The sequence below is a fragment of the Bufo bufo genome, chromosome 5 (genome assembly GCF_905171765.1).
Source record: "Bufo bufo chromosome 5, aBufBuf1.1, whole genome shotgun sequence".
NCBI classification, from domain to species: domain Eukaryota; kingdom Metazoa; phylum Chordata; class Amphibia; order Anura; family Bufonidae; genus Bufo; species Bufo bufo.
The window spans coordinates 210,058,257-210,075,639 of record NC_053393.1 but is presented as its reverse complement, the minus strand read 5'-3'; the positions used below and the strand labels follow the sequence as shown (position 1 = coordinate 210,075,639).

General features: G+C 43.8%; 1 protein-coding gene across 3 annotated transcripts in view; it reads left to right on the top strand.

The window, feature by feature from the left end:
- The window catches only part of LOC121001943 (cytochrome c oxidase assembly factor 1 homolog), a 109,966-nt gene that overhangs the window by 79,595 nt on the left and 12,988 nt on the right, over nucleotides 1–17,383 (top strand). Inside the window, exon 1 of one of the 3 annotated variants that reach the window (XM_040433214.1) lies at nucleotides 14,140–14,215. The exons of the other annotated variants lie outside the window; for them this stretch is intronic. Within the exon in view, the coding sequence (XP_040289148.1) occupies nucleotides 14,155–14,215 (61 nt within the window). The 5' untranslated portion in view covers nucleotides 14,140–14,154. Of the gene's footprint in view, nucleotides 1–14,139; nucleotides 14,216–17,383 lie in introns of those variants that run through there. 3 annotated transcript variants of the gene reach the window in all.

Genomic DNA, 17,383 nt, shown 5'->3' with positions numbered 1-17,383 from the left:
CTTAATTCCCGGTGAACCCCTTCAACACAAGAGGACAACTCTGATATTTACTGTTAATATATATTCTAGGGGAAATGCACTAATGGGACAACCCTTTTTCATATGACTTATAGGACATATGGATTTCATAAATGAGCTTGCCCCCCAAACTTAGTTTATTTTATATAATTGTAGACCTCTGGCTGAGTAATGCAAGAATTTATAGATATAAAAAAATGTTTGGAATCACTACCCGGGGCAGGAAATATACGGTAGGCTATAGGAAAAAAGAATACCACAGGGGAATATTTTATGGACATAGTGTCAGCATTAAATAAGCAACCTCACATACACTGCTCAAAAAAATAAAGGGAACACAAAAATAACACATCCTAGATCTGAATTAATTAAATATTCTTCTGAAATACTTTGTTCTTTACATAGTTGAATGTGCTGACAACAAAATCACACAAAAAAAAAAATGGAAATCAAATTTTTTAACCCATGGACGTCTGGATTTGCAGTCACCCTCAAAATTAAAGTGGAAAAACACCATACAGGCTGATCCAACTTTGATGTAATGTCCTTAAAACAAGTCAAAATGAGGCTATGTAGTGTGTGTGGCCTCCACGTGCCCGTATGACCTCCCTACAACGCCTGTGCATGCTCCTGATGTGGTGGCAGACGGTCTCCTGAGGGATCTCCTCCCAGACCTGGACTAAAGCATCTGCCAACTCCTGGACAGTCTGTGGAGCAACGTGACGTTGGTGGATAGAGCAAGACGTGATGTCCCAGATGTGCTCAATTGGATTCAGGTCTGGGGAACGGGCGGGCCAGTCCATAGCATCAATGCCTTCGTCTTGCAGGAACTGCTGACACACTCCAGCCACATAAGGTCTAGCATTGTCTTGCATTAGGAGGAACCCAGGGCCAACCGCACCAGCATATGGTCTCACAAGGGGTCTGAGGATCTCATCTCGGTACCTAATGGCAGTCAGGCTACCTCTGGCGAGCACATGGAGGGCTGTGCGGCCCTCCAAAGAAATGCCACCCCACACCATTACTGACCCAATGCCAAACCGGTCATGCTGGAGGATGTTGCAGGCAGCAGAACGTTCTCCACGGCGTCTCCAGACTCTGTCACGTCTGTCACATGTGCTCAGTGTGAACCTGCTTTCATCTGTGAAGAGCACAGGGCGCCAGTGGCTAATTTGCCAATCTTGCTGTTTTCTGGCAAATGCCAAACGTCCTGCACGGTGTTGGGCTGTAAGCACAACCCCCACCTGTGGACGTCGGGCCCTCATATCACCCTCATGGAGTCTGTTTCTGACCGTTTGAGCAGACACATGCACATTTGTGGCCTGCTGGAGGTCATTTTGCAGGGCTCTGGCAGTGCTCCTCCTGTTCCTCCTTGCACAAAGGCGGAGGTAGCGGTCCTGCTGCTGGGTTGTTGCCCTCCTACGGCCTCCTCCACGTCTCCTGATGTACTGGCCTGTCTCCTGGTAGCGCCTCCATGCTCTGGACACTACGCTGATAGACACAGCAAACCTTCTTGCCACAGCTCGCATTGATGTGCTATCCTGGATAAGCTGCACTACCTGAGGCACTTGTGTGGGTTGTAGACTCCGTCTCATGCTACCACTAGAGTGAAAGCACCGGCAGCATTCAAAAGTGACCAAAACATCAGCCAGGAAGCATAGGAACTGAGAAGTGGTCTGTGGTCACCACCTGCAGAACCACTCCTTTATTGGGGGTGTCTTGCTAATTGCCTATAATTTCCACCTGTTGTCTATCCCATTTGCACAACAGCATGTGAAATTGATTGTCACTCAGTGTTGCTTCCTAAGTGGACAGTTTGATTTCACAGAAGTGTGATTGACTTGGAGTTACATTGTGTTGTTTAAGTGTTCCCTTTATTTTTTTGAGCAGTGTATTTGGCTGAAGTTTTGCGGTCATACGCGTTTCAACTGGATTTACAAGAAATATTTTAAATGCAAGGTTTTCGAAAAATGATTTTTAAGCAGTAAAGAGAATTTAGTTTCACCAGAGCAGTGCATTTATGGCTTACGGCAGTGAAAGGAGCTGAGCTGCTGGAAACGTGTGTAAATCGATTGCTGCGTAAGCAATGTGGGTCTCATCCACACTTACATATTCAGGATCTAAATTGTTTCCATATTGGATATGTTCGAAATATGGAATCTGTAATGTTGTGTGCAGCATGGGGTATGCATGGGGCCCCGTCTACCCAGTGTATGTCAAAGGAGTGTCCTTTGTCATATGTTGGGCCAATAACCATTACCATATCCTTTTTTTTTTTTTTTTTTGCTGTATGGAATAATATAGCAATCTAGAGTCCATATCCTATAGAGTCAGTGGTATCAGCACCGCTTTTGATATCCCCTGCGCCACCGGGGGATGTGCCTAATTTATGGTGAGGCACAGACCTCGTCAAAAACTAAGCGCATCCTCTGGCAGTCCATGCAACTCTATAGCAGTCTAGAGTCTGTGTCCTATAGAGTCAGTGGGTGAGATTTATCAAGAGCGGTGCTTTCTGCGCCAGTCTCGATATCCCCTACGCTGCCGGAGGATGTGCTTAATTTATGGTGGGCACAGACCTCGTCAAAAATTAGGCGCATTCTCTGGCATTCCATGCGCCTAAACAGAAATCTACGGAAATAGAGATAATTTTGTTGTGGCAGTTGGCTGCACCTCTTTCCCGCCCTTGCCGCTCCCCCTTTTGGAAAAGTGGTGAGGGTGTCGTAAAAAGAGGCACTTGCAATATTTTTTTTCAAAAAGTTGAATTTAAAAAGTCACAAACTCACAGCTTGCAACTTTCTGAAAAAGGGAGATGTTAAATCTCCCCCCATGTCCATTATTCAGAGGTACTGTATATGTCTGGCCATACTTCTAAGATAAACCTAAAACACAGAAAAAATGAATTGTGAATAGAGCATAATGTGTATTCTGCATTAGTGTTTAGCTCCTTATTTCAGCACAAGTGTGAACAAGTATAACTTCTGATGGAAATCCAAACCCATCTTTCTATGTGATGCTTGGGAAACACATTGGCCCAGATTTACTAATGTAAGTGAACCTAGGTTTCGGTGTAAATTGCCCCAAAAAGTGGTGCAATTTGGCGCATCTAGGTTTAGAGAAAGTTCTGCTCCTAATCTGAAAGTAGGGAATGGCTTTGTGGGAAGGGGTGTGTCTTAAGATGTGCCAGAATTTAGGCGTAAAATTCTGTCTCAAAGTAAGCTTTTATAGCGTTAGAAAAAGTTTCTATCCATGCATCACATTTATATCCAGCATCAGCCATTATATAAAATGTGTGGCATTTCTAGACAGCCTGTCTAAGGGCCCTAGTACACCCAATGATTTTCAGACCAATTTTCAGGAACACGTTTTCACAGGAACACTCGTTCCGATAACTGGCTGTATAATTATGCTGCCGATCAGCCAATAAACTATAAAAAAAACTTGTTTGTTGCCATTTATCATCAGGATGAAAGACGCCAGATTATCTGCGGCATATCTCCCTGTGTATTAGGATATGTGCTGCCAATTAAGGGAGGAACGACCATTGCTCCCACATTCACTTGGCTTCGGCCTGTGTAATAGGCCGCTTCACAAGAGCGCCGATGGATATGTTTATTGCTCATCAGCGCTCCTCCTATCCAAACATTAAGAAGTGTAATAGCCCTCTAAATTGAAGCCATTAACTGGATTAGTAAATCTGTCCCACTGATTTTGTGAAACAGATCCAATAATTGGAGATAGTAACACACTGAACAATTAAATTGGAAATAAACATTTTTCATGGTCTGCCTAGTCCTACTGGGAAAGGTTTAGATGTGTTAGATTTGAGCATAGCCATATAAAATGTATGCTCAGTCCAGCATCTGAGGAAGGGGCCAATGCTGTGAAACACTTCATTTGGACTTCCTACTACTACTTTGTTATTTATTTATTTATTTTTGATTTCTTTTACTTAAAGGGGTTTTCTGGGATTTTAATATTGATGACCTATCCTCAGGATAGGTCATCAATATCAGATCGGTGAGAGTCCAACACCCAGCACTCCCACTGATCAGCTGTTTGAAATGCTTAGTAGGTGGGCAATTGAGGGTTAAAACATAAAAAATAATTAACTCACCTTCTCCTCTTGATCGCGTAACTGCCGGTCTCTTCTTACTTCTTTAATCATGAGCTGCCGGCTAAAGGACCTGTGGTGACGTCAGATCACATGGTCCATCACCACGGTGATGGACCATGTGATTGGACCATGTGATCTGACGTCACCACAGGTCCTTTAGCCGGCAGCTCATGATTAAAGAAGTAAGAAGAGACCGGCAGCTACACGATCAAGAGGAGAAGGTGAGTTAATTATTTTTTATTTTTTAACCCTCAATTGACCACCTACTAAGCATTCTGTATTAAAGAATGCTATTATTTTCCCTTATAACCATGTTATAAGGGAAAATAATAACATCTACACAACACCGAACCCAAACCTGAACTTCTGTGAAGAAGTTCGGGTCTGGGTACCACAGTCAGTTTTTTATCACGCGCGTGCAAAACGCATTGCACCCGCGTAAAAACTGAACAATGGAACGCAATTGCAGTCAAAACTGACTGCAATTGGGTACCTACTCGCGCGGGTTTGCCGCAACGCATCCAGACCTTATCCGGACACGCTCGTGTGAACTCAGCCTAATACAGGTTATATTAATCGCATTGCGAATTCAACTTAGAGCTGGGTTCTTAATGGTTGTATTGCTAGAATATAACGAAGATTGAGAATATAGTGTTATATTCGTCAATTCTAGCAATACAACCATTAGGAACTTAGCTCTAAGTTGAATTCACAATGCGATTAATGCAGGTTATATTAATCGCATTGCGAATTCAACTTACCACACTCTGCGTCAACTACGTAATTTTCCATGGGAGTTTTGCCATGGATCCCCCTCCGGCATGCCACAGTCCAGGTGTTAGTCCCCTTGAAACAACTTTTCCATCACTATTGTGGCCAGAAAGAGTCCCTGTGGGTTTTAAAATTCGCCTGCCTATTGAAGTCTATGGCGGTTCGCCCGTTCGCGAACATTTGTGGAAATTCGCGTTCGCTGTTTCTGAAAATACCTGTGGAGGAAAGATCGTTTCCTGCTTACTTACCCCTCCGTCATGCCCCTGATGCCACAATCTCTGCGGCACTGAGACTAGCGATTATCTTTAGGATTCTCGGCTCTTGTTAAGTGACCATGAACACTCAATTACAGAAGAAATAACACACCGAGATAGAAATTTCGGATTGCTGACTGCTGTACGAAAACACAGAACGTTGTGTAAACTTGCACAAAACTTTGCTCACATAGGGAATATTTAGTTAGATGTATAAGCGCGGTCAGATGGCTTTAAGGGGTTTTCCAGGAAGAAACATTAAAAAAAAGGGGGGGTCATAATCGCTTGAAAATGAAAAAGAAGCTTTACTCACCTCCACCTGTCCTCTGATGCTGCCATTCCGATGCTGCTCCAGTCACTGCTTCTCTTCACTTCCTGTCCTGGCAACACACCAGAAATGCCAGGAAAAAAACTGCTTTGCCATCACTAATTTTATAATCTTCTGGTATTTTTATAAGGAGAATTTCCCTTTAATAAAACTCATAAACAAGCAGTGAAATAAGCATTGAGGCTGTGTTTTTGTGGCAACTTTCAATAGAGTTTTTGAGCCAAACAAAGGAGAGCAAATGAATATTAGTACAGCCCACAGTGCCATTCTGTGTGGCCACCAACCATCTGGATGTAGAAATGTTTGTCTTTGGTTGCCTACATGTAGTTTCAGAGAGATAAGTAGCGCAGGAGCAGGAAAGAACAAGTAACAATGTTCTACTATGTAACTATCTCTGCGTCCCCCATATGTCAAACAGATGAAATCCCTGTTCCTGTTTGGCACTTCAGAAAAGGGGTATATGATTTGGAGGCGGCCATCTATTGATGCAGTTTTCTCCATTGTAGTTTATTAGGGTTGTGACATGCTAGGCTGTGACCACAGCACCCTTAATTTATAATGGAGAGAGCCACATGCATATATGGTCTCCTTCACTCTGGAATGCTGGCGGAAGAAGAATGGGACCCCATTCTCCCAGTTGGTGGGAGTCCTTGAAGTGGAACCTTTAACTACCACACATTTATATATTTTTATATGCCCCAGGGAACGGAGATACCGGAGGGCATAGCAGGAGAACGGAGCGGCGCCCAGGGATAATAGTAAGTGCAGTGAGATCCCCGAGCGCCGCTCTACATATCTGTATACTTAGTTCATAGTGTAATAATAGGTGAAAGGTCCTCTTTAAGGCCTCTTTCACACGAGTGTGACGGATTAGGTCCGGATGCGTTCAGGGTGCGTTCAGTGAAACTTGCACCATTTTGCAAGCAAGTTCAGTCAGTTTTGTTGTCTGCGATTGCGTACAGTTTTTTCCGCGCGAGTGCAATGCGTTTGGATGCATTTTTCAGGCGCGTAATATAAAACGGAAGGTTTACAAACAACATCTCTTAGCAACCATCAGTGAAAAACACATTGCATTCACATTTGCTTGCGGATGCAATGCGATTTTCACTGAAGCCCCATTCACTTCTATTGGGCCAAAGCAGAAGTGATGCGTGAAAAAAATGTACAAAGACCCATTGAAATGGATTCAGTGCGGGTGCTATGCGTTCACGTCACGCATTGCACCCACGTGGAAAACTCGGTGGTGTGAAAGGGGCCTAGGAAATTTGGAGTAGCATTTCTAGATGAAACTGTTAGGTTTCAAGATGAGTCCAACTTAACAAACAATGTGTGACATTTGATAAATTTGAAACAAAGTACTCCAATACAGACTCTAGGAAAACTAACTTGCCCTTATGAGAAATCCTCCCCCACGTAGTTCTCCTCAGGGCAGCGCAGCCACTTGATTCTATAGCCATCTGTAGGGGTCCTAGCTCCCAGATCCACTGGTCTCTAAGACATGTCAGAATCTTTTTTCAAATGACCGTTACCCAATAAAGTACTGATTATATTGCATTTATTGGACTTTCTGAGTTATTGGATATGGAAATGAAAAATATTCATTTATATTCTACTTACACCTCATGTCATTTATTGGAGTGCATGGGAGAAGAAAGAGACTTCAAATTAAAAGGGTTCTCCGGGATTTAAAAAAAAATAATCCATCCACCTTCTGCTCTGTTGTGGGAAGAGAGTTTAGGCTACTTTCACACTAGCGTTCGGGGCTCCGCTTGTGAGCTCCGTTTGAAGGGGCTCACAAGCGGCCCCGAACGCATCCGTACTGCCCCAATGCATTCTGAGTGGATGCGGATCCGCTCAGAATGCATCAGTCTAGCAGCGTTCAGCCTCCGCTCAGCAAGCGGACACCCGAACGCTGCTTGCAGCGTTCGGGTGTCCGCCTGGCCGTGCGGAGGCAAACGGATCCGTCCAGACTTACAATGTAAATCCGTCCCCATTGACTTTCAATGTAAAGTCTGGACGGATCAGTCTGAATAACTTTCACACTTAGAATTTTTTCTAAACTATAATGCAGACGGATCCGTTCTGAACGCTAGTGTGAAAGTAGCCTTAGTCAGTAGTTCCGCTGATGACACCAACTCCGTTGCCCTCACACTGCAAGTAAGCTCCTACTCTCAGGTCCCCACCAGATGTGCGCCTGAGTCTTTCTGTTCAGGTGCAGAGCCCCCAGCCATTGTGGGCACAGCGGAATCAGCAACCCAGACGGACCGACTGTTTTTAAAGCCAGGAGAACCCCTTTTACTCCATTAATAAATGATAGAGACATTCATTGTACCACCTATGTGTTATTAATACGTGACTGCCACACAAGTTATCCTCTCACACATTTTAGGCCTTCCATCCTGCCTGCCACAGCTCTATCTGTCTTCACTGAAGACAAATGTCCGCGGATGGCACAGTTTAGAGCGGATAGCTGAACCATGACTTTCACCGCAGGCTTGATGGGCCTGGTTGCTACACAATGACACTTCTGCACTGGGCGTGTTTTCTGTGTCGCTGGCAGTGTTATGTCTGGGGTGTGGATAATTCCTAATCCCTGGCTTTACCCCTCAGCCTGTCAGGTGCCATATATGTAGACGTCTCTCCTGCTTCTTACATAATAGAGTTTTCAGTGTTTTTTATCATCACATAGCAGACAAACAACCTATGAAATGACTGTCATGACGGCGTGCTTTGTAAGTTCTGAATGTATAGTACTGCAATCAGAACTTTTTTTCCCATCTAAAAAAACAGCTCTCAGGCGGAAATGGCTCAAACGGATGCTAAATGTGCATAACTGATGCACAGGATCCATTTTTTTCTTAGTTTTTTCTGTTCTTCTGACGGCTCAAAAGAATGGAACAATAACGGTGATGTGAACTCCCCCTTGGCGTCCACAATCAGTTGTGGACAATTGAGTCAAAGAGTGAACTCTAATTTGCCAGCAGTTCCTATTGTCATGTTAAAAATGGCTGTAAACTAAAAAATGTTCATGTCTCTGGAACATTTTGCCCATTTTTTTGGCAATTCAATCTGGATTAAAGGGTTTGTAGCAAGTATTAAAGTTATACCATACGCTCAGGGTAGGGGACAACTAACTAATTGGGTGTGGTCTGACCGCTTTGCCCTCAACCGATCCCGAGAATGGGGCTCTATTGCCTCCTCCTGATGCTCCTTCAGTCCCTAAGAGAATGAATAAAGTGGGAGGAGGCATGCTCAACCTGTTCCATCAAGACCCTACAACAGGACCCCTGTTCTAGGGATCAGATAGGCCCCCTGTAGTGTGCATAGAAGATAGTTTTACCTTAATTCTTGGCACAACCCCTTTAATAGTTTTATCATTATATTATAATGTAAAGTGTGATTAAACCAGATATGTAATTAGACTTTGCTGCTTTGCTGCCGTATATCATCTTTCCCCACAGTTAAAAGGTATGACAACATAAAGGGGTGCAGCTGTCGGGCCCCCATAAGTGGCGCTCGGAGTAGTGCCACGGCCTTCTCGCTGCTTCCCGCAGGCCAGTGATGTCACGTAGCCTAGACTCCCGCCAATCAGATGCTGATGACCTATCCAATGGGTAGATCATCAGAAAGAACCTCTTTAAGAAAAAATGATGTTCCAGATTTGTAATCCTATGAAATACGCAAGTATTTAGTAAAACAGATAAGATCAGAGCGCAGACAGGTTCTCAATAAACTCACTAATACCTTCTGAATTATTATACGGAACAGCAGATAGTAACATAGCGTGAGTAGTGTTCATAAAATACTTCTGGAGCCTCTTTTCTTTGGACTGTTTTGTGCTGTCCCTCTGTTATTTCCCCTATGGGAGGAATTGTCGGATGTTACCGTATGTTACGATACATCTATTGGGCAGTCGCATCCATGCTGACAGATCTTCTTAAGTGTCACTTTATGGCCTTTTTCACACGAATGATGCTGAGCTCAGCCGTTTTTTGGTTTTTTTATGGTAAAGAACCCCTATTTTTGTCACATGATGATGACCATAGCCATTGCCACTCCGAGGCAGACAACTTCAGTCATTACAGCAAAAGGTTGGACAAACTGCATTTCTAGAATGAACTCTAAGGCCTCTTGCACACGGCTGTTGTGCGGCCGTTCTGTGCATTGGGGACCAGAATTTGTGGTTCTATTTTTTTATGGACAGAAACCCAATGGAAGCACTACGGGTTCTGTGCCTCTTTTCCGCACGGCAGCTCCAGATTGTTGACCCATTCAAGTGATGCGGGGAGCACATGGCCGGTGCCCGCATATTGCGGACCCACAGTTTGCGGGCCGCAATACAGCCACGGCCTGGCAACGGCCGTGTGCATGAGTCCTTACGCTGCTGAAGAGTCCCTTTGGCACATCTGAAAGAATACCCAACTTTCACTTACTGGAAATACCTCCAGACAACAAATTAGCGTGCGTTTTTCTTACACCCTTTCTCCATTTTATCCAAATGCAAAAAAAAATAAGAAATGATTAATACAGTAATCCTTTATACAATACAAAATAGACAAGAAGACAAAGTCATAGGTGACACTCCCAAAACATTGCAAATACTTGTCCTGTCTGAGGGCTTGTTTCTCCATATGTGTTTCCATGGTGGGAATGAAGAGATCCCTGTCAATTTATGTAGAAATGTTAATTACACGTCTGTTCTGGTGTAATCAAAATAAGCACGAAATTAATTCATTGTCACTATTGCTGCAGCATCATTAATCATCGGCGGCTGGGTAGAATCACTGTAACAAATCCTAATAAAATGGATTGCGAATTTGTACAATGGCCTGGCACGTTAACCATGTGACCTATATTTTATGAGCTAGAGCCTGTGATGTGCTTGACACACCCTACATGCCTGTAAAGCATTCCTCCTTTCTTTACCAAACTAGTCGTCTAGAAGAATAAGATTGCCAAGCGATAAAAAGACATCACCGACCCCACATGCACAAATATCTGATGACTTTAGGAAATTAGGCCTTGTTCACATGATGTCCCTTAGGAGCTGATTCCATGAAAAATCTCAGACAAATAGCACAGTATGTTGCCCACCGACAATACAGGTGACACTCGAAAATTTTGAATAACGTGAAAAAGTCCATTTATTTCTGTAATGCAAATGAAAAGGAATCGCATTAATGCAGCTTCAAATTAGAATATTGTGAAAAGGTTCAGTATTCTAGGCTCAAAGTGTCACACTCTAGTCAGCTAATTAATCCATACCCCCTGAGCAAAGGAGACCTCAGAATTGTGACTTTGGGGTTTCATAAGCGGTAAGCCATAATCATCCAAATTATAACAAATAAAGGCGTGAAATATCTCGCTTTGCATGTAATGAGTTTCTCATATGTTAGTTTCACCTTTTAAGTTGCATTACTGAAATAAATGAACTTTGTACGATATTCTAATTTTTCGAGTTTCACCTGTATAGTAAATGGGGCCTGTTGGGTGCAGTTCATATCCTTCATGCAATGGAAGTGGTTCTTCCGTTATTTTTGTTCTTCTGCTCCCAGAGGTCGCAATAACGCCTGTACAAGCGTCATAGACGCTTGTTCAGGCCATTTTACTCCTTAAAAAAGTCTAAGGCGTACCGATACGCCTTAGGCTACTTTCACTCTGACGTTTTGGCTTTCCGTTTGTGACATCCATTCAGGGCTCTCACAAGCGGTCCAAAACGGATCAGTTTTGCCCGCTCAGGATCCGCTCAGAATGCATCAGTTTGCCTCCGTTTAGTCTCCATTCCGCTTTGGAGACGGACACCAAAACGCTGCTGCTTGATCCGTTCTGACGCACAATGTAAGTCAATGGGGACGGATCCGTTTTCTATGACACAATCTGGCACAATAGAAAACGGATCCGTCCACCATTGACTTTCAATGGTGGTCAAGACGGATCCGTCTTGTCTATGTGACAGATAATACAAACGGATCCGTTCTGAAAGGATGCAGACGGTTGTATTATCTGAACTGATCTGTCTGTGCAGATCCATGACGGATCCACATCAAACGCGAGTGTGAAAGTAGCCTTAGACTTTTTTTTTCTTTCTAAGGCCTCATGCACACAGCCGATGCCCATATTGCGGCTCGCAAACAGCGGGTCTGCAATATACGGGCACCAACCGTATGCTCACCGCATCATGGATGCGAATGGGTCCGCAATCCGGAAGGTCCAGTGTGTAACGGAGGCACGGAAGCACTGCAGAGTGCTTCCATGGGGTTTCTCTCAGTGTCTCCGCACCTCAGGGGTGCGGACAGATCACAGACCCATTCAATTCAATTGAATGGGTCTGGATCCGTCTGCGGGATCCGCACGGATGTTTCCTGTGCATTGGGGACCGCAAATTGCTGTCCACAATGCACGGACGGCCGTGTGCACGAGGCCTAAAACGTACAGAATCCAAAAGAAGTCCTTGCACATATATATATATATATATATATATGTGGCTTATTACCACTCCATGCAACTGCTGGGTTGTACAGAGTGGTATTAGGGCACCCACAGAGTTCTAATCTAGAGTCTGGAGTGAATGCACAGCAGGTTATTATAGCCAAGTGATAAAGTACATCCAAATATGGTGGATTTCCCCTGTACTTTATCACTTGGCTATCATAACCTGCTGTGCATTCACTCCAGATCCCTCCCAGGGGCTTATTAACCCTATGCTGGAGGGGGGAGCAATGTTATTCACATGGGACTGTATGTTGGAGAAACTGACGGGAGGAGTCGTTATTTATATGTGACTGTATGTTGGAGAAGCTGATGGGAGGGCAGATTCACACCACACCTATATAATTTCTGTTGGTTTGCTCTGTTAAGTGAACAGACCAACGAAAATAACGGAAGTGCTGGATAGGGCACGTACAGTGAGGAACAGAAGTATTTGAAGACCCTGCGATTTTGCAAGTTCCCCCACTTAGAAATCATGGAGGGGTCTGAAATTCACATTGTAGGTGTATTCCCACTCTGAGACAGAATAAAATAAAAAAAATAGGGAAATCACATGTATGATTTTTAAAGAATTTTTTGTCTTGCACTACTGAACATAAGTATTCGAACACCTGAGAAACAACAAGAATTCTGGCTCTCAAAGACTGCCTTTAAAAAGTCCACCTCTACTCCACTCATTAATCTAACTTAGTAGCACCTGTCTGAGCTCTTTAAAGACACCTGTCCACCCCACAGTCAGTCAGACGCCAACTACTACCATGGGCAAGACCAAAGAGCTGTCAAGACACCAGAGACAAAATTTTGGACATCCACAAGGCTGGAAAGGGCTACGGGGCAATTGCCAAGCAGCTTGGTGAAAATAGATCAACTGTTAGAGCAATTGTTACAAAATGGAAGAGGCTAAAGACGACTGTCAGTCTTCCTCGGACTGGGGCTCCATGCAAGATCTGACCTCATGGGGTATCACTGATGATAAGAAAGGTGAGGAATCGGCCCAGAACTACAAGGGAGGAGCTGGTCAATGACATGAAGAGAGCTGGGACCACAGTTTTAAAGGTCACTGTCAGTAGAACACTACGCCGTCATGGTTTCAAATCATGCATTGCACGGAAGGTTCCCCTGCTCAAGTCATCACATGTCCAGGCCCGTCTGAAGTTTGCCAATGACCATCTGGATGATTCAGAGGAGGCATGGGAGAAAGTCATGTGGTCAGATGAGACCAAAGTAGAACTTTTTGGTCTGAACTTCACTCGTCGTGTTTGGAGGAAAAAGAAGGATGAGTTGCATCCCAAGAACACCATCCCTACTGTGAAGCATGGGGGTGGTAACATCATGCTTTGGGGGTGCTTTTCTGCGAAGGGGACAGTACGACTGCACTGTATTAAGGAGAGTATGAATGGGGCCATTTATTGTGAGATTTTGAGCAACAACCTCCTTCCCACAGTCAGAGCATTGAAGATGGGTCCTGGCTGGGTCTTCCAACATGACAACGACCCGAAGCACACAGCCAGGATAACCAAGGCGTAGCTCCGTAAGAAGCATATCAAGGTTGTGGAGTGGCCTAGCCAGTCTCCAGACCTAAATCCAATAGAACATCTTTGGAGGGAGCTGAAACTCTGTCTTGCTCAGCGACAGCCCCGAAACCTGACAGATCTAGAGGAGATCTGTGTGGAGGAGTGGGCCAGAATCCCTGTTGCAGTGTGTGCAAACCTGGTCAAGAACTACAGGAAACGTTTGACCTCTGTAATTGCAAACAAAGGCTTCTGTACCAAATATTAACACAGATTTTCTTAGGTGTTCAAATACCTATGTTCAGCAGTGCAAGACAAATAAATTCTTTAAAAATCATACAATGTGATTTCCTGATTTTTTTTTATTTTATTCTGTCTCTCAGAATTTGCACCTACAATGTGAATTGCAGACCCCTCCATGATTTCTAAGTGGAAGAAGTTGCAAAATTGCAGGGTGTTCAAATTTATTTATTTTTCTCACTGTAACTGACAGGAACCGAGCTGAGCAGACTCCACTGACTATAATGGAGTCTGTTCAGTTTCTGTTCAGCATCTTGTCTTTTTATCAAAGTCCTATTTTTTTTTGTCTGATCTTTTTGACAGAATCTGCGACTGAGGTCCCGAATGGAGACTCCAACGCAGATGTGAGCAAGTGCAGGCCTACGTATTATGTATTTGAATTACCGCAAATTTCGTACTCCTCCTTGGCTAAAAATACTCCTCAAAAATGGTAAGAGGAGTATTTTTACTCTTCCATAAAAAATGTAGTACGACCTCTGTCTGCTCCCATAATGGAGCAGAACAATGGAAAATGCAACACTGATGTGAACGAAGACTGACTGCTCAAATAATTCTAGGATAAACTGATCCTTTTCTCTTCATTCATTTTTCCATCACATTATACACTGCTCGTATCCAGGACTTAGGAGATGGCTGTGACAGAAGCTTGCTGCGCATGCGTGCCTATGAGCACTCTCACAGTCCCAGTCACCAAGAGGCTGGTGCTTTTTCCTATAATGTGCAAGCACGTTCACCGCTGCTTGCATGGTTGTCGTGCTTGCACATTATAGGAAAAAGCTCCAGCCTCTTTGGTGACCAGAACTGTGAGAGTGCTCATAGGCACGCATGCGCAGCAGCTCCTGTCCCAGCCACCTTGTATTTGCGCTGCATAGTTTGAGTTTGTAACACCACTTTTCAGGTAAGGAAGATGATAAATCTCCCCCATACTGTTCTGCTTTCACAGCTGACAGGGTTTTTCAATGTATCTAGACTAGACAATCCTCTTGCTATATCAGCATTACAAATTTATCTCTAAACTGGATCCAATTGTAGCAAATTCTCAGCTGTGAGACGTATTAGGTCTGTAGAGGTTTCCAGCCACTGGATATAAACAAAAATGTACCCATTCAATGGCAGCAAGGGACAATTTAATAAAATAATTCCGGAAATCCCATTAAATTCAAGCCAGTTATAGAAATGTTCTTCACATGGCTGCCCCTGTGCCATCATTCAGAATTCCATGTGCTTGTTTATGGCATTGTCTCCTGTACCCACTTATAACAGTTGGCGGCAGTCGTTGGGTGCCTGAGGGCATTAAGCTTAGCGAATGGGTGTGCACATGATCAGAGGCTGAAATAGATAATGTTTGTTCTTGAATGTATCACTACACAGGAAGCTTCTGTGTAAGAAAATGCTGTCATTTAGCAGCGGGCATGCGGTGGGCAGTTCTTTCCAAGTCGGAAAAATACTAACTAGTCTGACATGAACTTCTTCGTGGTCTACGCTTAATGTAACAACACTGACGATCTCATTCATATAAACTGCCAGTGCTTTAATCATGATGTTCGCTTCTCTCTGATTTAGAATTAAATTAGGTTTTTGCATGGTTCATTATGTGCTGGGGTATGTTCTTAATATTGAATACAATAGACATACATACAGACAGGCAGACATGGTCTACATGTAACAATCTGTTTGCATTTATAGATATGAAATATGATTCACAGATATACACGATATGGAGAGAAGTATTAGGACATATCTCCTAATGGGTTTCATTCAGTCCCATTGCCACAGGTGTATAAATTCCAGCCCCTAGCCATGCAGTCTGCCTTTAAAAATATTTATGAAAGAATGGGTCGTTCCAAAGATCTCACTGAATTCGAGCATGGTCCTGTAATAGGATGCCACCACTGCAACAAGTCAATTTGTGAAATTTCTTCCCTCCTAGGTATTCGACCATCAACTGTGAGGGGTATTATTGCAAAGTGGAAGCATTTAGGAACCACAGCAACTCGGCCATGAAGTTGCAGACCCCATAAACTTAGAGTGGGGTGATCGAGTGGTGAGGCGCATAGTGCATAAAAGTCGCCAATGCTCTGCTGACATTACTTCAGTTCCAAGTCTCCTCTGGCATTAACATCTGCACAAAAACTGTGTGCCAGGAGCTTCATGGCATGGGTTTCCATGGCTGAGCAGTGGCATGAAAGCTTTTCATCACCAAGCACAATGCCAAGTGTAGGATTGAGTGATGTAAAGTATGCTACCACTGGACTCTGGAGCTGTGGAAATATGTTGTGGAGTGACAAATCATGCTTGTCTAACTGGCATCCTGATGGACGAGTCTGGGTTTGGCAAATACCAGGAGAACATTACCTGCCTGACTGCATTGTGCCAACTCTAAAGTTTGATAGCATGGTTGGGTGGGTTTGGTGTGGAAGAAGTTGGCTGGCCACACAGAGCCCTACCCTCAATCCTATTGAACATTGCGAGCCAGGCCCTCTCGTCTAACATCAGTGTTTGACCTCACAAATGCTCTTCTGGATGAATGGGCAAAACTTCACTGCTTAAAGCTGTCTCGAGAACTGAGATGGATATTTAGTTTAATTGGGATCAGGTTACTGCTGCAGAAGTGTTTGGAAGGAGAAGGGAGAGAGACACTAACAGAGAGGCTGTTGGTTCCAGTAAGTCTTTACTGTCTCAACACTGCTCTGTATAATGCCCTCCATGCTGCTGCCTCTTCTGTGTATGTGAGAGATAGATATAGGGTAGTAGCATCCCCTCTTCTCTGTATGTGCTGTGTATGAGAGACATCATAGCAGCTAGTCTCAACCCACTCTGGTGCTGAGCTCAGAAAACTTTTAGAGTTTTCCAGTTATAGATGGAGCCTGCAGAGGGATAAACTTCTAATAAATGCAGGATTTAAGTCCTATACTAGCCACATACAGTGTTAGCCCTCATCTAAATGTATGCATCTCCCTGTGTGTCAAGTGCAAAATGACACCCCAGGCATTCGCTTATCCTTCCTACCCTTTTGTAGGAATTTGGTAGTCAGCTATGTCTATAATAACACAAGGCTGGAAAACTATGATTTTATAAGCGAGCTACACGGAATTTTCCATATGCAACTTTTTATTTTTATTTTTTATATTTTGTCAACTTTTTACATTAGGTTTTTCACAATTTTATTCCATAGTTTAAACTTCAAAAAAATAAAAATCTGATTTCTCTCTGACCTGTTGCATGTGTGCTTGGCAGCTGAAGACATGTGTGTTGCCCCATATTCAAATGTGCCCGTATTGCTGAGATTTTTTTTTTTCATATATGCAAATGAGCTTTTAGGAGCAACGGAGGGTGTTGCCCTTACACCTAGAGGCTCTGCTCTCTCTGCAACTGATGCACCCTCTGCACTTTGATTGACAGGGCCAGGCATTATGAAGTTTTCACTGCCAAAGTGCACAGGGTGCAGCAGTTGCCGGGGAAGTGGAGCTTCTAGGAGTAACGGCAACGCCCACGTTGCTCCTAGAGGCTCATTTACATCATTTTTCTGCGCAATGCAGGTACATATGAACATGGGACCAACACAGATGCCTTCAGCTGCCAAGCGCACATGCAACAA